Source organism: Anomaloglossus baeobatrachus, chromosome 8 (genome assembly GCF_048569485.1).
Source record: "Anomaloglossus baeobatrachus isolate aAnoBae1 chromosome 8, aAnoBae1.hap1, whole genome shotgun sequence".
NCBI classification, from domain to species: domain Eukaryota; kingdom Metazoa; phylum Chordata; class Amphibia; order Anura; family Aromobatidae; genus Anomaloglossus; species Anomaloglossus baeobatrachus.
This window is the reverse complement of record NC_134360.1, coordinates 246,742,721-246,767,546: the sequence shown is the minus strand read 5'-3', so window position 1 is coordinate 246,767,546 and position 24,826 is coordinate 246,742,721. Positions and strand designations below refer to the sequence as shown.

The following is a 24,826-nucleotide window of genomic DNA, read 5'->3' as shown; positions in this document are numbered from 1 at the left end:
ACATGACTATAGAATAGGGACAAGGTGAGCACATGACTATAGGATGGGGACAAGGTGGGCACATGTCTATAGGATGGGGACAAGGTGGGCACATGTCTATAGGATGGGGACAAGGTGGGCACATGTCTATAGGATGGGGACAAGGTGGGCACGCTGCAGCCTGGCCGACCCTACTACATGTCTGGCACACAATGGATGGGTCCAGGTGGGAGCAGATACTAACGGTCAGGAGCTGCAGACCTTTACCAATACTGATGGCTACAGAACAAGCAGGCACCTCTGGTAGAAGGCTCGGTTTGGCCTGACATTGACTGCTGGTCATAAAGCTGCCTGCCTGCTGTGTAATTAGCCGCCGGGTCTCATCACACTGTGCACAACTTTTTGGCTGCTGTCAATAATGTAGAGCGAATTAGCACCGTCCACACTGAACATCGCACAGTAGTTACACTAGTTGTGTCGCTCTGAAGCTGCGGCCATATTTTCCTCCTCCTTTGCCCTAAAGCTGCTTTTTTTTTTCTTGATTCTTAGGCTATGTGCGCACTTTCCGTCGTCCTACATGCAGTTGTAAACGCACGTTTTAGCCTTAATTGATTTAGCCAAAGTTGCCTTTTTCAGAAATTTAGCGCAGAAAACGCATGCGTATTTACCGCGTTTTAGATGCGTTTTTAGCACTTTTTCCATGCGTTTCCACATGCATTTTCACAGATGCGTTTTGAACATCAAGACACTGCTAAGTAAAAATTAAATAGTCAAACAGAATGAAAAAAGAGAAAAAAAAGGGACAAATCTATATTAATGGTAAAAATAATGGAAAAAGATATATTTAATAAAATTATAGTGTTAATATACATTTTATCGGTAAAATAGCAATAAATGCATATTATTCTTAAATTTAATTGTCGGACTATGTGTGTGTGTAAAGGGACATATCAAATAATTATTTTGATGTCCAAAACGCATGTTTTCTGCAATGAAAAAGCAGGTAAAACGCAGGAATTTTGATATTTCTTGCTTTTTGCTACTTCTCGTTGACTTCAATGTTAACAAAACGCACCACAAATGGCAAAAACAATTGACAGGGTCCTTTTCTGAACGCATGGTTTTTGACCAAACTTATGCAAATTTTGAGATGCGTTTTGAAACGCAAAGTGCGGACAAGAAATCATGAATTCTCATTGTCTATAATGGAAAACCAAAACGCATGCATTTGGGCACAAAAACGCTGCAGTTCAAAACTGACCCTAAACGCACCTGAAACGCAGGTGAAAACTGAAAGTGCGCACATAGCCTAAATGCACTAGAAAGCAGCAGCATGCCAGCTTAATACGTTTTACAAAAAAAAAAATAATAATCTGAAATGAGTGTCAGTCATACACAATGTTTTTGCTTGTCACAGGCGACTGTATTAAGTTTTTGCATTTCTTGTGCAATCCTTTGAACTTTTTTAAAATATTTTTTTTATGAAGCTGGAATATTTACATTTCAAAAGCTTGTCTCCTCTCTAGTGTCTACCGCTATATGTTCACTGTATGGTTTGTATTCTTGGTCTTGGTCTTTCTAAGGCCCCTTTCACACGTCAGTGATTCTGGGACGTTTGTGCTTTTTTTTCTACGTACCAGAATCACTGACATACGCAGACGCATTATAATGAATGGGTCTGCTCACACATCAGTGATTTGTCACTGCACGTGTCTCCGTGCGGCGTACCCGCGTGTGCGTGATTGCCGCACGGAGACATGTCCATTTTTTTCTGGCATCACTGATGTCCCACGGACCACGCAGTGGTGTGATCCGTGAAACACGTGCCAGAAAAAAACGTGCTTCTAAAATAAAAAGCATTTTAACTCCCGGCTCCAGCGACGCTCTCTGCAGCCCGTTCTCCCTGCTGCTTCTGAGCCGGCTGATTACTGTCGCGCATATTCATGATGCACGACACAGCCGACCCGGAAGCAGCTGCTGCGGGGGTCAGCGCCGGCCGGATGCTGCACCGCGGGAGCGATCAGCACCATGGAGAGCGGGAGCGCGCACAGGTGAGTTGATTTCTAAGTGCAATCACGGGCCACGGAGAACGGAGCCCGGATTGCACTTAGACAACCCACGTGTGCCGAGATTCACGGCACACGGAGGGACACGGGTGTGTTTTACACGTCAGTGAAGAACGGCAGTGTTTTTCACTGACGTGTGAAACGGGCCTATGGTGGTGTTTATTCAGTAACAGCATAGTCGTCTGTTTAGGTGCCCATTATACAGTAGTTAGGATGTGCCTCCATCACTATTAAAATGTGTTATCCGGTTGGGTCCCACTCAGATGTCTTCCCCCCTCCCACCCTCCTCCGTGCTGACTAGCTGCTTTGTTTCCTATGAGGATAACTAGCAGATGAGGTGTGAAACGAGGATTATTGCTGGACTCAGTGGGATTTCTCACTTAACACTAGAAGTCCCAGGAATTTTGAGCTCCATAGGGTTCCAATGGTAGAAATGTCAAAAGACCCCTCTCTGGGACTTCTAGTGTAAAGGCCCTGTCACACACAGAGATAAATCTGTGGCAGATCTGTGGCAGATCTGTGGCAGATCTGTGGTAGATCTGTGGTAGATCTGTGGTAGATCTGTGACAGATCTGTGGCAGATCTGTGGCAGATCTGTGGTAGATCTGTGGCAGATCTGTGGTTGCAGTGAAATTGTGGACAATCAGTGCCAGGTTTGTGGCTGTGTACAAATGGAACAATATGTCCATGATTTCACTGCAACCACAGATCTGCCAAAGATTTATCTCTGTGTGTAAAGTGGCCTTTATTCCTGGGACAGTATAGATATGTGCACAGAACTTTTTGGAGCAGAAACTCCAAATTTTTGAGTTGTTATGAATTTTTGAGACTTTCTGCTCAGTTTCAGCTCCATAAACTCCATGTGCGCACAGCCTAAGGCCCCCTTCACATGCATGTGTCTCCGGTACGTGCTAGGTCAGTTTCCGCATGTACCGCAGACACGGGCACACGTATACCCATTAAAATCAATGGGTATATGTGCACGCACGTGTTCAGCCATTGGCCCGTGCCTACGTGTGGAACAAACGTGTGCCCGTGTGCTCCACACGGATGCATGTCCGTTTTTTCTCCGGCAGCACGGGTGTCACGTGGCCCGCACGGATGTAGTGTGGTTGCGGGCCCACGTGACACGCGCCGGAGAAACACACGTGTCATTTTAAAAATAAAAAAAACACACACTCACCTCCACCGTCCCTGCACTCTCTGCCGCGGCTGTCACCTGCATCCGACACCCAGTGAATTTGAACAACGCATCTTCTTCACTGGGGGCCGGAAGCAGCGTCAGCGGGGCGTGGCCTGTGCCGGACACTGTCATTCAGCACCACAGACAGCGCCGGAAGAATCAGGTAAGACGGGACTTTCCATTCTTTGTGTTATTACGTATAACAGACGAAGAACACGCATGTGCCACAAACACGGCACACGGGGCGCAAGCCACCCCTTTAATACGTACGTGAAAAAACGGTTATTTTTTTTCACATGCGTGTGAAGGGGGCCTAAAGAAGATGTGGAATTTCCTGACTTTTCTGCCATGGGATCTGGTACAATGCAATAGGTGGGTTAATAATATATTTGTGCTTTCTGGAATATAAAAGAGTAGGTTTTCTTCACTTTTCTTGCACCCGGTGAGACAAAGTGACTGCTCTTAGGTTTGATATCGTTTCCAGTGTTTTATTTGTGGATGCGTCTCTGGTGGACTCGTCTGTAAAACACAAAGCAGAAATATATGAAACACATGAAATACATTAAACAAACTGATTTTGATGTGGATTGATCTGCACAATCACATAATGCTATCGTTATTAGAAAATTATATATATGATTTTTCTTCTTTTTTTTTTTTTTTGAGAGGGTCCGGAGTTTTCCCTGATGATTTATGCAGCAGGTGGTACATACACATATATAGAATATATGGAATAAATGGCACTATAATAAATAAATAAATAAATAAATAAATAATAATAATAATAATAATATAGGGGGGCTTGTGTATATAAGGCACTGACCTACTCTTCATCCTGCCATTGTTAGCTTTCTGGCTCTTTGGATAGAAGCTCTTCTTTGCCGATATTTAATTAGCGGTCTCCGGCGTTTCGGCACTGCTGGTGGGGTTATATCCAGCCCTGCAGGAAATTACATTATTATGTATGGAGGAACATACACAGAGAATACGGGTGTCACGCTGTTTACCCCATTTTGGGACAGGAACACTAGAAATTTGTGTATTACATCCCAGGAGGAGACACAGTCTGGCCATAAAACGACCCTTGGGCTTTTACCGTCCCCTCGTATTGTGGTACCTATAGAGAGTGGTAAATTCAGTCCATAGTAAAGAGTGATGGACCTCCTGAGTTTAGAAAGAACTGGAGCAGAACTGTACTGTGGTGGTGGTGGTGGTGGTGGTGGTTTGGGAGAAAAAAAAAACCCTGACCGATTCCTGTATTTTTTTTTTTCAGAAACAGCCAAAATGAGTATGAGCTGCAATACCAGACCCAACCTATGGACAAGAGTGGCGCTGTTTATGGAAAACAAATACAACCATGATACTGTTTCAGATCCAATGTACTGATCCTGTTATATGCAAGTATCTGAAAGTATCGTGGTCGATGTAGACTTGTTATGACTGGAATTTTTTACATTGGTTGTAGAATGAGCACACTTTATGAGCAGACACCCCCCCCCCCCCCCCCGCCACGAGTTAATTTAACAAATCTATGTCTCTTACAAATGCAGAAATTGAGACTGTAGTATAATTTGTGCCAGTTACTACAATAATTGTGGCCATGCCCTTGCCTGTTAACCCCGACCATGATTTTCCATGAGTCATTCTTTCACACTTTAGTAGATGATTTGCTTTTTAGGAAATTTTAAAATGGGACATTTTTATGAAATATTAATAACATCTAACATCTCATGGACTTCAAAGGGCCTATATATTGTTCTTGCACAGGGGCCCTTTTCAGTCTGTGTCCACCGATGGCCCCGTCTATGTATACTGATGGAGAAGGGGGATGTTTTTGAGATACTCTGTTTTTATTATGTTCCCTTGAAGATTGTGGAGTTGTGTAACTTTCAGTATTTAACTTCTTGGATTTTCCAGCTGTAACTATGAAGTGAAGGGGAAGCATATAACTAATATTAGTTGTTTAACACAGAACAGTAGTGGCCATGGCAGAATTGTAAGGAAAAATACACTGTAATCCAAAAAGAACATGTTGCCTGTCTGCAGTTTGATAACACCTGGTATCACCTGGACCTATAACAGTTGTATGTAACAGATGGTATTCAATCAAATGTCTAAAGCGGGCTTCACACGCAGCGACATCGCTAACGAGATGTCGTTGGGGTCACGGAATTCGTGACGCACATCCGGCCTCGTTAGCGACGTCATTGCGTGTGAAACGCAGGAACGACCGTTAATGATCAATTTTACTTACCTAATCGTTGATCGTTGACGCGTCGTTCATTTCCCGAATATCGTTGCTGTTGCAGGTTGTTGGTTGTTCCTGAGGCAGCACACATCGCTATGTGTGACACTGCAGGAACGAGGAACTACATCGTACCTGCGGCCGCCGGCAATGAGGAAGGAAGGAGGTGGGCGGGATGTTAAGGCCGCTCATCTCCGCCCCTCCGCTGCTATTGGGCGGCCGCTTAGTGACGTTGCTGTGACGCTAAATGAACCGCCCCCTTAGAAAGGAGGTGGTTCGCCGGCCACAGCGACGTCGCTAGGCAGGTAAGTCCGTGTGACGGGTGTTAGCGATGTTGTGCGCCACGGGCAGCGATTTGCCCGTGACGCACAACTGACGGGGGCGGGTGCTTTCACCAGCGACATCGCTAGCGATGTCGTTGCGTGTAAAGCCCCCTTAAGTCTGAATCATACCAATTAGACCGGATTAGTTCCAGAAACCTACATGTAAGGACTATGGACAATATTGATCTATGGAATAACCAGAGATCAGTGTTACATTCATAGCAATATCCTTAGCAATATAATTGGAATTATCTCACCCGTTCTGGTGCATTCATATTTTAAGCAGATAGGATTTTCATTATTATAGGCGTCTCAGCGGTCCCTCTATATCTGGACTCACGACAATCCCTTTAAATGAAATTTCTGCCATTCCCAGTTTTCTTTCTCTGGGAGAATGTAACACTGATCTCTGGTTATTCCATAGATCAATATTGTGCATAGTCCTTACATATGGGTTTCTGGAACTAATCCGTTCTAATTTGTATGATTCAGACTTAAACGCAGCGATATCGCTAGCGAGCGTACCCATCCGTTGTGCGTCACGGGCAAATCGCTACCCGTGGCGCACAATATCGTTGGGAGCCATCACACATACTTACCTGCCTAGCGACGTCGCTGTTGCCGGCGATCCATCTCCTTTCTAAGAGGGCGGTTCGTGCGGCGTCACAGCGGCGTCACTAAGCGGCCGCCAAATAGAAGCGGAGGGGCGGAGATGAGCGGCTGTAACATCCCGCCCACCTCCTTTCTTCCTCATTGCCGGCGGCCGCAGGTAAGCTGTAGGTCATCGTTCCCGAGGTGTCACACGTAGCGATGTGTGCTGCCTCGGGAACGACGAACAACCTGCGTCCTCTACAATCAACGATTCTTTGAAAATGAACGACGTGTCAACAATGGTCGATTTGGTGAGTATTTTCCATCGTTAATGGTTGTCACACGCAACGACGTCGCTAACGATGCCGGATGTGCGTCACGGAATCCGTGACCCCGGCGATATATCGTTAGATACGTCGTTGCGTGTGACGGGGCCTTTAGACATTTGATTGATTACCATCTGTTACATAAAACTGTTATAGGGTGTACGAGCCCCTAAATTTATTAGGGTGAGCAGCGACATAATAGCATCCCTAGCAGCGAACAATTAGATTTTAACAGGGGTAAGGTGTTCCTTGCTCCCTTATAAAAGGGATATATTAAAAGTTATGTTTTAAGGTACTTTTTTTCATGTAATTGTTCTATCATCCTTTTCACGGTACTTCCCCAGTAGCTGTTTCCAATCAATTTGATATTAATATAATTCCTTTATTGTTCGTACAGGTCCAGTCCACAGTAAACAGTAGAGATCTAACCTGACATGACGACGTACTGCCCTTCTGAAAACCGCAAGACATTCCAACACAAATTAAATAAAACGCAAAACATTTTCAAATTTTGGGAAATCCTAAACAGAGGTGTTGTCCCTATCCGTCATCGTCGTCGTCACTGCAGTAACAGTTTGTTTCCATGGTGATGATTTTGAGATCTCGTGTCGCGCATTCTATCTCCTTATAAGGGAGAGACTTCCAGCAGCCAATTGGAATCAAGTATTAGTTTTTAAATGTAAATAGGCGGCATGTTTTAGTAATTTGCTGAACAGTCATTTGATTTGTTGACTTAAATAAAAAATGAAGGAAATAAAAAATGAAGAATATGTCCCTGCGGCCATTAGTTCTCTGCCTTTCAGATGTGTGACGTTGGTGTAAACATGGGTCGGATATCAGACTGTCTTTGACTCATTCCAGCAGACAATTTCCATTTTTTTCTTTAATTCACATCTGTCATTGTACTGTAAAAAGAAATGGAAATATGATACTCCAGGTCAGTACGATTACACGGATACCAAACATGCATATATAAATATTTACATACTAGAAGGTGGCCAGATTCTAACGCATCGGGTTTTCTAGAATTTATTGTGTAGTTAATGTATGATTTTTGTTATATATATAGATGTTGTTGTGTGTAGTTGCCAAGTGTTTATGCAGGGCGCTGTAAATGTTCTGGGTGTTGTCTGGGTGTGGGAGTGTGTGAGAGCGGTGTTTGTATGTTGCAGGGGGCGTGGCCGAGCGGGCAAAGTGTGTGGGTGTAAGACCTGTTAACATTTATATATATAGGTTAAAAGACTGTTTTGTGGACTTTTCCTTATGTTATGCTGCCACCTGCTGTCAAAACAGAGAACAGCGGGCAAAAAGCCCCTGCTGCTCTGAGTGACTTGGTACAGTCCTGAACAGGAGGAGGAGGGAGTCTACATGTGGCTGATTGGAAAAAGGAGTGTGCTCGGCTGTGCTGAAAGATAGAAGGCCGCAGTCTGCCCTGCTGAACGAGGTCCAAGTACCTGAGAGTGTTGCGTGGCGTCTCCCCAAGACACAGATCCAAAGAGGCTGGATGTGGAGCAAGGAGCCAGACAGCACGGGCAAGTTACAGATCCGGGACAAAGACTGAACTTTAGAGGTGTCTATTGGCGGAATACGGGCCCCAACGGTGACGAGGTATCCCACGCTAAAACCGGCAGTTAAGTGTGCACACTACTTTTAGTTAGGGACAGCTAGGAAAAGACTCTGCATTGTGTTTCACGAGTAAAGTAACAAGGACTCAGCGTTTTGCTTAATTAGGATACTGTGTTTTGCTTTTGGAGGACAATCTGAGGCTTTGCAGCTTTGACAAACTAGTTAAAGTATTTGTATGTATATTACATTATATTCACTGCTGTGCACCTTCCCGCTTCTCTCCCCCTCCTTTCCCGCTCTTTTCCCCCACTTGTGTCGTGCAATACGTTATTAATTTTGCATTGGTTAATCCGTTCCGTGCAGTCCTTGCGTATCCCGTCACCTGCTGGTAATTACATGGGGGGCGTGGCCGAACAGGCAAAGTGTGCGGGAGGCGAGGTCGGGACGAGGCAAGCACCCAATGCGAAAGCAGACAGACAGACAGACAGAATAAGACAAATATATATATATATATATACACATACATAACAAATTTCGAAATGACATAATGACATAACATTTTAAATACATTTTTGGTCCATAGAGCTGTGTGACTTTTGTTGCGCCCTGAGCTGATGCTTTCACCAATACCATTTTGGGGTAGTGACAATGTTTTGATTGTCTCTTAATGCATTCAATCGCAGTGCTGCGGCAGCCAAAATAATGTAAATCTGGAGTTTTTATTTTTTTTTAATTTGTTTTAGATTTTGATAGATAGGACCTTTACAGATGTAGCAATACCAAATATGTGTATTTTCTATGGGAGAAAAGGGGGGTGATTCTTAACTCTTTTTATTTCTTTAATATTTCTTCACTTTTTACTTGAAATACTATGTCCCAAGAATGATAAAAGTATTTTAGGAGTGATACCTTTATAGGCTAACCAGAAAAATTATATTAGCAGCTTTCAGAGCACAGAGGCTCCTTCTTCAGGCAAATTACAAATGAAAATTTTGTAGTCCCCTTAGGGGACTTTAATCTGCGATCATCCGATTGCTTGTACTTTACACAGCAATATCACAGTACTGCTGTGTATAGTGAAAATCACAGTCTCCTATTAACGCCAACTACAGGCCGACTTTCATAGGAGTACCATTATTGGTCTTTAGCAGGCCCCTGCCCATCACGGCAACTTATCGACACTCTGCTATCACATACATTGATGTACTGCATGCTGGCACACTGTAAAGGCTACTGTCAAATATTGACAGTGGCATTCAACAGGTTAACCAGCTGCTGTTAGAGGCAGATGATGGCTGAATATCACAGCCATCATCTGCCAGGAAAGATGCAGGCTTGGCATGCAAGCCCGCATCAAAGTTAGGGAGTCGTCATATAACGTAAATGTATGTGATGTCAGTAAGGGGCTAAAGTGTAACTGACATTTCAGAAGAACTTGCAGCAGGATGTCTGTATCGCCCTCTAGCTCCTCCCCCTCCATAGAATTTTATGAGCACCAACTGTCACCTCCTCTCTCAGTAATGTGACATTGAGAATGGTTGATCAGTCCAGGAGGAAAAAGCAGCAGATTTTCCTGATAAGACATTACAAGATATCTCATCTTCACATGAACTATTAATTATTAATCTAAAACAAAAAAAGATTAAAACAATGGTTTCTCTTTAACTTTCCCAAATCAAGTGGAGGAATCGCACTGTCCACTATTTCACTGTCAGTACTTATGGTGTCTGGGACCCAGTGCAATATCTGGTCCCCCGGCTGCCATATGCCAGTCTTGCTTTTCCCAATGACCCCATAAAAGCAGCCCATGGGTTGCCGCTATGGTAAAGGTAAAAGAGCATCAAGTTTGCTGCCCCTATGGTAGTGGTTAGAGGGCACTATTCAGGCCTGGAACTAATGGCAGCAGTATCTTATTCAACATTTTCTTTATTATTGGACCATTTCCTTTTTACGGTAAATCAACTTATCAAAAGACCAAGTTATGCAGACTGTTTACATTTCAAAATGAATACCTGATTCCTATTGGCTGCTGTAAGTCCCTCCCTTTTAGAATGCTCGAGTAGATACTTCATAATCGTCGCCGCGGAAACAAACTGTTGATGTAGCGGCAGTGGTTGGAGAGACTGCATCACTTTTTGCGATTTCCCAAATTTTGGAAAATGTTTCGTGTTTTATTTGATGTGTTTCTGAATGCCTTGAGATTTTCAGATGGGCAGTACGTCCTCACGTCAGGTCAGATCTTTAGCTGCAAATTTACACAAAATGTAGAAATATTCGGAGGGGAAAAATAAAAAACATCCATTGGTATTGCTTAACTGCCAACTAGGAATCTTTGTGGTCAGATGCCCTCCATGCACGGAGGCCGTTGGTGGCTTTTGGGCTTCCTATTGACGCTTTTGTCCAAAAATTTGAAAATGAAAACAAATGAGACAAATTCTTCTTGCTCCAAAAATAAGTGACCAACATTATTTTTAGGTTTTACCTAAATACTGACAGTGAAGATGTTGGGATACAGGACTTGTAAGTATCTTAGTGTTCACATGTCCTGTTGTCATCCGTTAGAACGGATCCTGCAAAGATCGATTTGGAAACGGATTTCTGCCTGATCCATTTTTTTTTTTTAACATTGGAGTCTATGGACAAAGGATCCATTAACATACAAAAAAGACAGTTTGCACTCTAAAATGCTAAAGTATGAAAACTATGAATGTGTGAATATAGACCTGCATTACTGCCAAGGGAAAGCTGAGAAAAATGAGATATTTAGCATATAGCAACGACCATGTCATGTTCAGTAATGCACCTATTCACACTTCAGTTTGGTGAGTGCCATCAGTCTTCAGACTTCAGTTTGGTGAGTGCCATCAGTCTTCACACTTCAGTTTGGTGAGTGCCATCAGTCTTCAGACTTCAGTTTGGTGAGTGCCATCAGTCTTCACACTTCAGTTTGGTGAGTGCCATCAGTCTTCACACTTCAGTTTGGTGAGTGCCATCAGTCTTCACACTTCAGTTTGGTGAGTGCCATCAGTCTTCACACTTCAGTTTGGTGAGTGCCATCAGTCTTCACACTTCAGTTTGGTGAGTGCCATCAGTCTTCACACTTCAGTTTGGTGAGTGCCATCAGTCTTCACACTTCAGTTTGGTGAGTGCCATCAGTCTTCACACTTCAGTTTGATGAGTGCCGTCAGTCTTCACACTTCAGTTTGATGAGTGCCATCAGTCTTCACACTTCAGTTTGATGAGTGCCATCAGTCTTTTTGTTTAATGGATCCATTAACGGATTGTTATTTAGACATTCATTGTACTTGGATTTGTAACAGATTTGTTGTTTCCTTAACAGATCCATTCCTTGACTCCACATGTTAAAAAGGGATCTGTCCGACATTCGTTATTAAACACAGTAAAAAAAGTTGTGATTTGCAAACTTTTTTGCAAACAGATCTTTAATGGATCTGTGATAAAGGATAGTTACAGGACATCTGAACTCAACATTAAAGGGCACGTTAAAATTTAAAGTATCTCAAAAACATCCTGCTACTTCAGTATACAAAGAGGGAAGCTGGAAAACCTAGAAGAGGTCATCAAATTTGCCATTTATGCACAATCTCTAATTAGCTCAGAATTAGGAGATTTTTTCTTTATGTCCTTATAAATTAAAATTTGCACCATCATCTAAAAACAAGTGTGCAGAAAGTAACCATGTTATTTTATATGGATAAACGGGACTTTGCAAATCCTCAGCATTGTATGGTCTCTCCATGGTTGTGTTGGGTTCTTCCAGGTTCTTAAAAATTCCTCAACCCAAAACTATTCTGGCCCAATATTAGAATTAGTGTCATCTAAAATCGAAGAAGATAATTATTTTAGATATTCCAATGTTTATCATAAATTCAGCTCCTAATGGAGTCACCCTGAGCAGGACCCCTGTACCCCTCTAACCTTCCTTCCAGCAGATCCTCCTTCCTCCTTGGGTTGGTCTTAAACTGTCTTTAACAGCCGCCATGCTTTCAGTTAGCCATGGGCTCATGCACTCGGATGGTCACTCACTAGAGGTTTATATGGGGTGATCAGAGACTAGATGCATACTCAATTATGTACCCCATCAACTGGAATATAGAAAGATTTTTTTTAAGAAATTATTGTGGTGTAAAAAAAAATAAAATTTTCTTTGTCGCTCCATTGGGAGACCCAGACAATTGGGGTGTATAGGCTATGCCTCCGGAGGCCGCACAAAGTATTACACTAAAAGTGTAAAGCCCCTCCCCTTCTGCCTATAAACCCCCCGTGCTCCCACGGGCTCCTCAGTTTTTTGCTTTGTGCGAAGGAGGTCAGACATGCACGCATAGCTCCACAGATTAGTCAGCAGCAGCTGCTGACTATGTCGGATGGAAGAAAAGTGGGCCCATATAGGGCCCCCAGCATGCTCCCTTCTCACCCCACTCTTGTCGGCGGTGTTGTTAAGGTTGAGGTATCCATTGCGGGTACGGAGGCTGGAGCCCACATGCTGCTTTCCTTCCCCATCCCCCTTAGGGCTCTGGGTGAAGTGGGATCCTATCGGTCTCCAGGCACTGAGACCGTGCTTCATCCACAACTCCTGGGAGCCTGCTGGATAGGAGCCGAGTATCGTTCAGGGACATGGCCCTGCTACTTGGAGGTACTCTGTGTCCCTGTGGGGACCGCGCACAGCAACACTCCAGCATTGCTGGGTGTGCTAGTGCACCGGGGACCGCGGCGCTGACCGGGTTAATGTGCCATTACACACTCAGCGTCGCTGAGTGTGTTTATGTAGGGGGACTACCGCACTACCGCCGCCGCCATGTTTTAACACTGCGGCGCGGCTGGGACTTGTAGTGCGCCGGGGACTTCCGCGCTTTTATGGCAGCCGCGCTTATTACTTGAGTCCCCGGCTTGTACGGCCTAGTGTTTCCTCCTCCCGCCCACAGCCCTGACAGGCAGGGGTAGGGCGGGACGCTGTACAGACGTGCAGCAGTGAGGGCTGGAGCATGCTTTGCATACTCCACCCCCCTCACTGTGCACTGTGAGGCACCAGTTCCCGCACTTTCGGGGTCACACCCACGGCTCCCTCATCTCCTCAGGACGCCGGCAGCCATTCCTGTCAGCTCCTCGGACGCTGCAGAGGGGGACAAATTCTGGGAGACCCAGGCAGGGATTCTGGTGGCCTCACAACCGCTTTAAGCGGGTGGTAAGCAGCACCTGTGGTGCTAGCCCCATTGTGCAGAAGTGTAATTATATGTTTATGGTATATATTTTACACTGTATAGTGCACAGTTGTTTTTCTGGCTATATTCCCTATTGTGTTACTCAGGGAAGACATAGCATGGCGCCCACAAAAGGCAGGGGTGCCAAAACACAGGCTTACTATGCTGCCTGCGCCGCATGTACGACGCCGCTACCGGCAGGTTCCACTGACCCTCACTGTGTGCACTGCTCGGCCCCTGCTGCACTTACTCAGCCGGAGCCTCTGCTAGGGGGGGCCCAGGGGGCTCCACCTGCTGACACTGTACAGGTGACAGGGACGGAGTTTGCAGTCTTTAAGGATAAACTCTCTGAGACTATGGCTAAGATACTAGAAGCCTTGCAGTCCAGACCGGTATCTCAGCACAGGGACTCTGTTGAATCATTGTTCCCTGGCCCCCCTCAGTTGGACCAACAATGTCCCCCCGGGGATTCTCATAGATACCTGGCTGAGGGCTCTGACACAGACCCCAGTCCCAGACTGTCTAAGCGAGCTCGCTTGACAATTCCCTCGACATCATCATATTGTTCAGGGTCTCAGCGGGGGGAATCTCTGGTTGATGATGCGGAGACAGCTGATCAGGAGTCTGATCCTGAGGCCGCTCTCAATCTTGATACTCCGGACGGGGACGCCATAGTGAACGACCTTATTGCGTCCATCAATCGTATGTTGGATATTTCTCCCTCAGCTCCTCCGGTGGAGGGGTCAGCTTCTCAGCAGGAGAAATTCCGTTTCAGGTTTCCCAAGCGTACACCGAGTATGTTTCTGGACCACTCTGATTTCAGAGAGGCAGTCCAGAATCACCATGATTGTCCAGATAAGCGTTTTTCTAAGCGCCTTAAGGATACACGTTATCCTTTTCCCCCTGACGTGGTCAAAAGTTGGGCTCAGTGTCCCAAAGTGGATCCTCCAATCTCCAGACTGGCGGCTAGATCCATTCTTGCAGTGGAAGATGGGGCTTCACTCAAAGATGCCACTGACAGGCAGATGGAGCTCTGGTTGAAATCCATCTATGAAGCTATCGGCGCTTCTTTTGCCCCAGCATTCGCAGCCGTATGGGCGCTACAGGCTATATCAGCAGGTCAAGCGCAAATTGACGCAGCCACACGCACTTCCGCGCCGCAGGTGGCGTCCATAACCGCTCAGACGTCGGCAATGGCGTCTTACGCTATTAATGCTGTCCTGGACTCTGCGAGCCGTACGGCGGTTGCATCCGCCAATTCGGTGGTACTCCGCAGGGCCTTGTGGCTACGGGAATGGAAGGCAGATTCTGCTTCCAAAAAGCGCTTAACCAGTTTGCCAATTTCTGGCGACCGATTGTTTGGCGAGCGTTTGGATGAAATCATCAAACAATCCAAGGGAAAGGATACATCCTTACCCCAGCCCAAACCGAACATACCCCAACAGAGGAGGGGGCAGTCGAGGTTTCGGTCCTTTCGGGGCGCGGGCAGGTCCCAATTCTCCTCGTCCAAAAGGCCTCAGAAAGATCAAAGGAACTCTGATTCATGGCGGTCTAAGTCACGTCCTAAAAAGACCACCGGAGGTGCCGCTACCAAAGCGGCTTCCTCATGACTTTCGGCCTCCTCAATCCGCATCCTCGGTCGGTGGCAGGCTCTCCCGCTTTTGCGACACCTGGCTGCCACGGGTAAAAGACCGTTGGGTGAGAGACATTCTGTCTCACGGTTACAGGATAGAGTTCACCTCTCGTCCCCCGACTCGATTCTTCAGGTCATCCCCGCCTCCCGAGCGAGCCGAGGCTCTTCTGCAGGCGCTGGGCACTCTGAAGGCAGAAGGAGTGGTGGTCCCTGTTCCTCTTCAGCAACAGGGTCACGGTTTTTACTCCAACCTGTTTGTGGTCCCAAAGAAGGACGGGTCTTTCCGTCCTGTCCTGGACCTGAAACTGCTCAACAAACACGTAAAGACCAGGCGGTTCCGGATGGAATCCATCCGCTCCGTCATCGCCTCAATGTCCCAAGGAGAGTTCCTTGCATCGATCGATATCAAAGATGCTTATCTCCACGTACCGATTGCTCCAGAGCACCAGCGCTTCTTGCGCTTCGCCATAGGAGACGAACACCTGCAGTTCGTGGCACTGCCGTTCGGCCTGGCAACAGCCCCACGGGTTTTCACCAAGGTTATGGCTACTGTAGTAGCGGTCCTCCACTCTCAGGGTCACTCGGTGATCCCTTACTTGGACGATCTCCTGATCAAGGCACCCTCTCAGGAGGCATGCCAACACAGCCTCGACGCTACTCTGGAGACTCTCCAGAGTTTCGGGTGGATCATCAATTTTCCAAAGTCAAATCTGACACCGGCCCAATCGCTGACATATCTTGGCATGGAGTTTCATACCCTCTCAGCGATAGTGAAGCTTCCGCTGATCAAGCAGCGTTCACTACAGAAAGGGGTACAATCTCTCCTTCAAGGTCAGGCACACCCCTTGAGGCGCCTCATGCACTTCCTGGGGAAGATGGTGGCAGCAATGGAGGCAGTCCCTTTCGCGCAGTTTCACCTGCGTCCTCTTCAATGGGACATCCTACGCAAATGGGACAGGAAGCCGACGTCCCTCGACAGGAACGTCTCTCTCTCTCAGGCGACCAAAGCTTCCCTTCGGTGGTGGCTTCTTCCCACTTCATTATCGAAGGGGAAATCCTTCCTACCCCCATCCTGGGAGGTGGTCACGACGGACGCGAGTCTGTCAGGGTGGGGAGCGGTTTTTCTCCACCACAGGGCTCAGGGTACGTGGACCCAGCAAGAGTCCTCACTTCAGATCAATGTTCTGGAGATACGGGCAGTGTACCTTGCCCTGAAAGCGTTCCAGCAGTGGCTGGAAGGCAAGCAGATCCGAATTCAGTCGGACAATTCCACAGCGGTGGCATACATCAACCACCAAGGCGGCACACGCAGTCGGCAAGCCTTCCAGGAAGTCCGGCGGATTTTGATGTGGGTGGAAGCCACGGCTTCCACCATCTCTGCAGTTCACATCCCAGGCGTGGAAAACTGGGAAGCAGATTATCTCAGTCGCCAGGGCATGGACGCAGGGGAATGGTCCCTTCACCCGGACGTGTTTCAGGAGATCTGTTGCCGCTGGGGGGTGCCGGACGTCGACCTCATGGCGTCCCGGCACAACAACAAGGTACCGACGTTCATGGCACGGTCTCAAGATCCCAGAGCTATGGCGGCAGACGCCTTAGTTCAGGATTGGTCGCAGTTTCAGCTCCCTTATGTGTTTCCTCCGCTGGCACTGTTGCCCAGAGTGTTACGCAAGATCAGGGCCGACTGCCGCCGCGTCATCCTCGTCGCTCCAGACTGGCCGAGGAGGTCGTGGTAACCGGATCTGTGGCATCTCACGGTCGGCCAACCGTGGGCACTACCAGACCGACCAGACTTGCTGTCTCAAGGGCCGTTTTTCCATCTGAATTCTGCGGCCCTCAACCTGACTGTGTGGCCATTGAGCCCTGGATCCTAGCGTCTTCAGGATTATCTGAAGAGGTCATTGCCACTATGAGACAGGCTAGGAAACCAACGTCCGCCAAGATCTACCACAGGACGTGGAAAATTTTCCTGTCATGGTGCTCTGCTCAGGGTTTTTCTCCCTGGCCTTTTGCCTTGCCCACTTTTCTGTCCTTCCTTCAATCTGGACTGGAAAAGGGTTTGTCGCTCGGCTCCCTTAAGGGACAAGTCTCAGCGTTCTCTGTGTTTTTCCAGAAGCGCCTAGCCAGACTTCCACAGGTACGCACGTTCCTGCAGGGGGTTTGTCACATCGTTCCTCCTTACAAGCGGCCGTTAGAACCCTGGGATCTGAACAGGGTGCTGATGGCTCTTCAGAAACCACCATTCGAGCCAATGAGGGATATTTCTCTCTCACGCCTTTCACAGAAAGTGGTTTTCCTAGTAGCAGTCACTTCTCTTCGGAGAGTGTCTGAGCTAGCAGCGTTGTCGTGCAAAGCCCCTTTCCTGGTGTTTCACCAGGACAAGATGGTTCTGCGTCCGGTTCCGGAATTTCTCCCCAAGGTGGTATCCCCCTTTCATCTCAATCAGGATATCTCCTTACCCTCTTTTTGTCCTCATCCAGTTCACCAATGTGAAAAGGATTTGCACTTGTTAGATCTGGTGAGAGCACTCAGACTCTACATTTCTCGTACGGCGCCCCTGCGCCGCTCGGATGCACTCTTTGTCCTTGTCGCTGGCCAGCGTAAAGGGTCACAGGCTTTAAAATCAACCCTGGCTCGGTGGATCAAGGAGCCAATTCTCGAAGCTTACCGTTCTGCTGGGCTTCCGGTTCCATCAGGGCTGAAGGCCCATTCTACCAGAGCCGTGGGTGCGTCCTGGGCTTTGAGGCACCAGGCTACGGCTCAGCAGGTGTGTCAGGCGGCTACCTGGTCGAGCCTGCACACTTTCACGAAACACTATCAGGTGCATACCTATGCTTCGGCGGATGCCAGCCTAGGTAGACGAGTCCTTCAGGCGGCGGTTGCCCACCTGTAGGAAGAGGCCGTTTTACGGCTCTCTTACAAGGTATTATTTTACCCACCCAGGGACTGCTTTTGGACGTCCAAATTGTCTGGGTCTCCCAATGGAGCGACAAAGAAGAAGGGAATTTTGTTTACTTACCGTAAATTCCTTTTCTTCTAGCTCCAATTGGGAGACCCAGCACCCGCCCCTGTTTTTTTGTGTACACATGTTGTTCATGTTGAATGGTTTCAGTTCTCCGATATTCCTTCGGATTGAATTTACTTTAAACCAGTTTTATAATTTTTTCCTCCTTCTTGCTTTTGCACCAAAACTGAGGAGCCCGTGGGAGCACGGGGGGTGTATAGGCAGAAGGGGAGGGGCTTTACACTTTTAGTGTAATACTTTGTGCGGCCTCCGGAGGCATAGCCTATACACCCCAATTGTCTGGGTCTCCCAATTGGAGCTAGAAGAAAAGGAATTTACGGTAAGTAAACAAAATTCCCTTCTTTCGTGCGCATCATATTTTTGCAAAAAAATAGAAACTTCCTCTTGCTTGTCGACACTGAGGAAAGTTTCTTACATTTTTGTGGTGCTAAAACGAATCTGTCAGCAGGTTTTTGCTATGTAATCTGAGAGCAGCATAGTGTAGGGGCAGAGACCCTGATTCCAGCCACTTCCTGTAGTTTCAACATAGTGGTGTTTTCGGCAGTAGATTATCACTGCAGGACTCGCATGCAGGCCAGTCAGGCTAATCTGTGTAACCCCGCCCCAACCACTGATTGGCTGCCTGCTGACAATTTAGAGGGTATACAAGGAGTTCCCAAACAGGAGTGTGGGCGGGGTTATACAGAGATCAGCATTCTGAGCACTGCTACATCTATGGCAGAGAAATAATGGATTTTATCAAAACTGCACCAAGCTGCCCAGTAAGTGATATTGCTGGAATCAGGGTCTTTGCCCCTATACCATGCTGCTCTCAGATTACATAGCAAAAACCTGCTCATAGATTTGGGGGGATAGCCACAATGAGACCAATAGATTTTTTATTAATTATGGCAGGAATTGGCTCCATTCTTGTCCATAGGCTGGGTCTGGTATTGCAGCCCAACCTCTTTCCATGGAAAATATACGGGAACCCCTCAGGTGTTTTTTGCCCTCCAAACCACCACCCCTGCCGCACAGTTCTGCTCCAGAACTTCCTAAGGTTCGGGAGGTTCATCCCCCTTTACTATGGACTGAATGCACATGGGGCTACCCCTCTCAGTAGGCACCACAATACGAGGGGACGGTAAAGGCCTATGGGCCGCTCTCTCCACATGGGATGTAGCCAACAAACCCCTGGTGTGAGCAGAGTGACACCCCGTATTCCCGATGAATGCTCCTCCATACATAATAATTGTAATATTTATTTCCTGCAGGTTTGGATATTAACCTTTGGGCATTAATGCCAACATTAAGACGTAGAAGACCAATAATTGACGACCGGCAAAGAAGACGTTTTGCCCGAAGAGTTCAGGCAGCTGGATTCCGAGAGATCACAATGGGAGGATAAATGGTATGTCCGTGCCTTATGTACCCATGCCCACCTACCCACACATGTGTATGTACGTCCAAGCGCCCAATACATAATACTGGGATTACGGAGAACGTCAGACCCTCTAACTAAAGAAAAAAATCATGTAGATGATTCATTAATTCTAATATGATTATGTGGTAATATCCCATGGGCCACATTTGTGTAATTCCTTGCTTGCACGGCTTATATCGCAGTTCCCTAATGGACGTCGATCCACGCCAGCATTGTCTGAACAAGGCAGCTCCTAAAGGGGTCGTGCCATAACCGTCACCATATGATCAATGGGATGCAGAGTGCAGTGGCCTTCACCCATCATGAGAATGGGAGACCCATAGTCGCCTGATTGTGGAGTAATGCACATGTATGACCACGGCTCCATTCACTGGTCATGGGGGTGGTGGTCACACACGTGCACTACTGCTCCTATAGAAGTGAATTGAGTTTCTGATGGGGAAAATTAGGAAAATCCAGTGACCCTGTTGGTAGTCCTTGCAAACCTCCTCTTACACCTTCCGGTATCCCCATGCCTCTTCTGCATTGTGTCATAACTAGGGATGATCGAATACCACAAATATTCGGCTTCGCGAATATTCGTTGAATAGATCGCCGCTATTCGCGAATATTCGATGCGCAATGTAAGTCTATGAGAAACTCGAATAACAACAATTGGGCCCTCCCATAGACTTACATTGCACATCGAATATTCGCATAGCGGCGACCTATTCGTCGGATATTCGCGAAGCCGAATATTTGTGGTATTCGATCATCCCTAGTCATAACGTAATGTTAGCACTGGACCAACTAATCAGAAGAGGCACCGAGGATGTCGTCCGATAAGAGGGGGATTCACCGGGCTCTGATCCCGCAGCCACAGACTTCCAACGGCACCACCGGACCAGAGTCCTTCTAATCTTTTTGCTCAACTCTAAGGGGTACTTTACACGCTGCGACATTGCTAGCGATTGCTAGCGATGTCGAGTGTTATAGCACCCGCCCCCGTCGCTCGGGCGACATTTGGTGATCGCTGCCGTAGCGAACATTATCACTATGGCAGCATCACATGCACTACATGGCCAGCGACGTCGCTGTGACCGCCGAACAATCCCTCCCTCATGGGGGAGGTGCGTTCGGCGTCATAGCGACGTCACTGCGGTGTCACTAAGCAGCCGGCCAATAGAAGCGGAGGGGCAGAGATGAGCGGGACGTAACATCCCGCCCACCTCCTTCCTCCCGCATTGCCGGCAGTCGCAGGTAAGGAGATGTTCGTCGCTCCTGTGGTGTCACACGTAGTGATGTGTGGTGCCGCAGGAACGAGGAACAACATTGTACCTGTGGCAGCAGTGATATTGAGGAAAGGAGCGACGTGTCAACGAACACCGTTTTGGAACGATTTTGCGATCGTTGATCGTCGCTCCTTGGTGTTACACGCTGCGATGTCGCTACCGGCGCCGGATGTGCGTCACTAATGATGTGACCCTGACGATATATCGGTAGCGATGTCGCAGCGTGTAAAGCACCCCTAATTTTAATAAATTAATTGAGATAAAAATGTCTCTACTTGGATTACTGGGTCACAATTCATTGATTTATCCCGCACATTGGGGAGATGCAGGGGGATGTGATGGGCTCACGTGAATACTGTCAGGACACGTAGAGTTCTTTTCAACGCAACGTTTTTTTTTTTATACTTTCCAAAAGAACACATTTTATGTGATATATTAGACCAGTGGTGGATAGAATTATATATTATACACCCACCATTTTCCAACAATTGCAAAAACTAAGATTATCAGCACATTGTTAGGACTTGCTGGGATTTGTAGTCTTTGCAACAGCTGGAGAGCCCTGGGTTTGGGGGTCATTGCACTGCTCCTTGGCACAATATTCTCTGGGGTTTTACCATTGTATGCAACTTTACAGCATCTGGTCCCTAAAAGAATTAGTTTTTCACAGTTTCTTCTTCGTTGTCTTTCTTAATCCCCAGACTGATCAGCGCGGAGCTCTCCAGGGCCAAGTATGCGCCGTACTCTCGGCTTATCTCCTCCTCGAGCTGCTCCTTGGACTTCACCGGTGGAGAGATTTCCTACAGGCACAAACAGAACAGAATTATACTCGGAGACGTTCTGCTCTCATCTTATGTGATCTCTTCATGGATATGAAAACTGGTAGAAATGGACACCACAAAGGAAACTCAGACCAGGGGCCGAGAAGTGGCGCGAGCTCTACGGGTGCACAATAGAGCTGGACGTGGGGTCTGGAGTCTGGAAGACACTTACGCTTTTCTTGCTGTGGTTCTTCAGCTCCAACGTTCTCTTTTCTGAAGCCCGAAATGTCTTTCTTTGTTCGTAATACTCCAGATGACTGACCTCCCTGTCCAAATAATGCTGGACCCCGGAGCTCTGCAGAAGAGAAAGGAGAATATTGCTGCAAACAATTGCAAATGGGACAACGCAAAGCAAAAATGCGCTGTCCCTTAGCGGATCTTGCAATGGAAACTGCCAATGTCATCCCCGGGAAATTTCCCCATAGACCTGGCGACAAATGGTAGAAGTAGCCTTGCGTCGGGAAGAAGTAATTCACCAATTCAATAGAACCGGCGGCTTTAGCAGCAGACCTCCAGATAAGACCCTTGCATGGTCTCTAGTTATTAGGGTCCATACTACGTCCTCATTTACTCCACTAGTGCCCATGTTTTTCCTATCAAAATTTCATTGAGTCACAGCTGCAAATTGGTGCTAAACTGTTTCAATTTAGGAACCAGTGACCAAAGAGCAAGTTGTGAAGCTGGGCACAGACACATACTATATGTGGTGGAAGACATTTATATCTATAGGATTTACCTATAGTATATGGGGTTTACCTTGAGGCGGACAAGGACTCAACAAGATGCCCCTTTTATAGTCCAATTGTTTTACATTCCCTAGAAAGAACCAGGAGGAATCAGGACTGATCAGTATTTCGGACAGTCACTCTATGTTTATAGTAGAGACCCTAAAAGGCTTTAACGGGGCTGTGAACCTTATAGGGCACTTGGTTTGCCTTGGGGCGGACAAGGACTCAACAAGTTTCCCCTTTTATTGTCCAATGCTCTTACATTTCCTAGAAAAAAACAAGAGGAATTAGGACTGATTAGTATTTCTGACAGTCACTCTATGTTTATAGTAGAGACCCTAAAAGGCTTTAAAGGGGTTTTCAGCCTTGACGAATCCCTTTACAATACAGGGATCCTTTTAAAATGTCATGATCCCATGGTGTCCCATACGAGGACCTCTAGGGATCACTGGTATATTGCAAAACCCCCCCCTAAAAACTTAGCAGCAGAACTTAAATTAATTGCAGCGCCACCATAGACCAAATTGAAGTATCACTACTAATTCTTGCAGCCCATGATTCATGGGAACCATCTAAACTGGTTGGTATAGAGTCCAAAAAGGTTAGTCAAAAGATTCTTTTAATTCCTGCATCTTCCCCCGTATTAAAACCAATTTACATACCGCCGCAGAAAGATACAAGAGTGAAATGTAATAGAAAAAAAGGGAGAAAATCAAACATTGCAAAGGTCTATAGAAGACCGGATAAAGTAACATCAGTTAAATGTAGAAGACCGATAAAGTAACATCAGTGAAATGTAGAAGACCGATAAAGTAACATCAGTGAAATGTAGAAGACCGGATAAAGTAACATCAGTGAAATGTAGAAGACCGAATAAAGTAACATCAGTGAAATGTAGAAGAGCGGATAAAGTAACAGTGAAATGTAGAAGAGCGGATAAAGTAACATTAGTGAAATATAGAAGAGCGGATAAAGTAACATCAGTGAAATGTAGAAGAGTGGATAAAGTAACATCAGTAAAAATGAAATGAGGTTTTATGTGTTTATTAAGGTGCTTAATAGATAAAGAATTTGCCCCTGAACCAACCTCATTAGCGGACGGGTGATGTAAGGTCCATGGGATCTGTAATACATGGAGGGTGCCGCTGTCATCGGCCACAGCCAGAAAATGCTGCTTTGCTGCAATAATAAAAATGCAATTAATTGTTGCAGTTCAAGGATCGTCTTGATTTGGGGTGGGGGGCTGGAGGTTGTTTTGCCTCTTTTTTTATGTCCTTTATTTGATATGAATATGCAAAAAATGCTCAATAAAAATGTATCTGTTTAAAAAAAAAATAATAATCTTGAGTGTGCATCTGTTTGTGTCTCACAATCTAATTCCCTATCTTTGGGAATTTGCGAGCGCCAAGTTTATGAGAAATGCTTAAAGAGGTTGTCTAACAAAAACAACCCTTATGTATATTGTATATGCCCCGGTATGACATATGTCCATAGACATGGTAGATGGGGGTCAACAAATGTCGCCAGCCCCCCCCCCCCATCTATGCACCAAACGAGAGCTGACTTGTACACGCAGCTCCCACTCCAGCAACAGTGAGAATGCAATGTCTGATCCGGTCGGGTATCTGAAGTCTTTCCGCTTCTGTTTGTGGATTACGCAGAAAAGGCGGCAGATAGATGAGAGTAACGCATGACTACAGGATCAGACTGCGCTTGTAACCATAAAGACACATTGGTCTGCGCTGCGGCTGCGTACACAAAACGGCCATATCATCATCATCATCATCATCATCATCATCAGTTTGTATTTTATCGCCGCTTACCTGAGATGATCCAGGGTTTAATGCAGGTGATGGCGGCTGCTGATACGTTCTGCGTCTGAGACGGCTCATGTGTCTTCTCCAGTAAGTCCCAGATATCCACATTCCCATCTTCCTTGCCAATGAAGAACACGCCGGGCCTGGACAGGGACCAGTGGGCTGCAGTGTACCTCTTCTGAGTGCAACACGACTGCAGGATCGGTCCGCTCTGAGAGAGACAGATACAATGAGAAAAACATATAACGAGAATACAAATATTAACCCTTTAATTCCTGCAAGACCATCCCTGTGGTCTTCAAATCTAGAGTGCCATAAAAGCACAGCCTTAAAGGGAATCTGTCAGCAGGTTTTTGCTACCTCATCTGACAGCAACATAATGTAGGCAAACAGGCCCTGAATCCAACGATGTATCACTTTGGCTGCACCCAGTAATCTAAGTGATACATCGTTGGATTCAGGGAATCTATGCCTACATTATGTTCAATTCTTTGATGATCTGAGAATGGCTGCACCCAGTAATCTTTCTCAGATAATCAAAGAATTGAGTTTTAGTCATGTAGCTGAGCCCAGGCAGCCTTCCCTGCCCACACCATGTAGCTGAGCCCAG

At 46.5% G+C, this 24,826-nt stretch overlaps 1 protein-coding gene and 1 long non-coding RNA gene across 5 annotated transcripts in view; one reads left to right on the top strand and one right to left on the bottom strand.

Annotated features, from left to right (window-relative positions):
* Positions 1 to 2,913: 2,913 nt before the first annotated feature.
* The window catches only part of DNAI3 (dynein axonemal intermediate chain 3), a 132,619-nt gene continuing 110,706 nt past the window's right edge, over positions 2,914 to 24,826 (bottom strand). The window contains exons 21-27 of one of the 4 annotated variants that reach the window (XR_012724973.1): positions 24,223 to 24,427; positions 23,487 to 23,578; positions 21,844 to 21,966; positions 21,468 to 21,650; positions 7,143 to 7,618; positions 4,056 to 4,168; positions 2,914 to 3,747 (exon numbers count right to left, since the gene is read on the bottom strand). Coding sequence is in view for 2 of the 4 variants with exons in the window: in XM_075320515.1 (XP_075176630.1) it covers positions 21,507 to 21,650; positions 21,844 to 21,966; positions 23,487 to 23,578; positions 24,223 to 24,427 (564 nt within the window). In the remaining 2 variants the exon portion in view is untranslated. Of the gene's footprint in view, positions 3,748 to 4,051; positions 4,169 to 7,142; positions 7,619 to 21,091; positions 21,651 to 21,843; positions 21,967 to 23,486; positions 23,579 to 24,222; positions 24,428 to 24,826 lie in introns of those variants that run through there. The other 3 variants (XR_012724972.1, XM_075320515.1, XM_075320514.1) reach the window with 3 other exon arrangements.
* LOC142248989 (uncharacterized) lies at positions 10,398 to 23,635 on the top strand. The gene is made up of 3 exons (XR_012724974.1): positions 10,398 to 10,511; positions 19,410 to 19,546; positions 21,552 to 23,635. It is a non-coding gene; the product is annotated as an uncharacterized LOC142248989 (long non-coding RNA).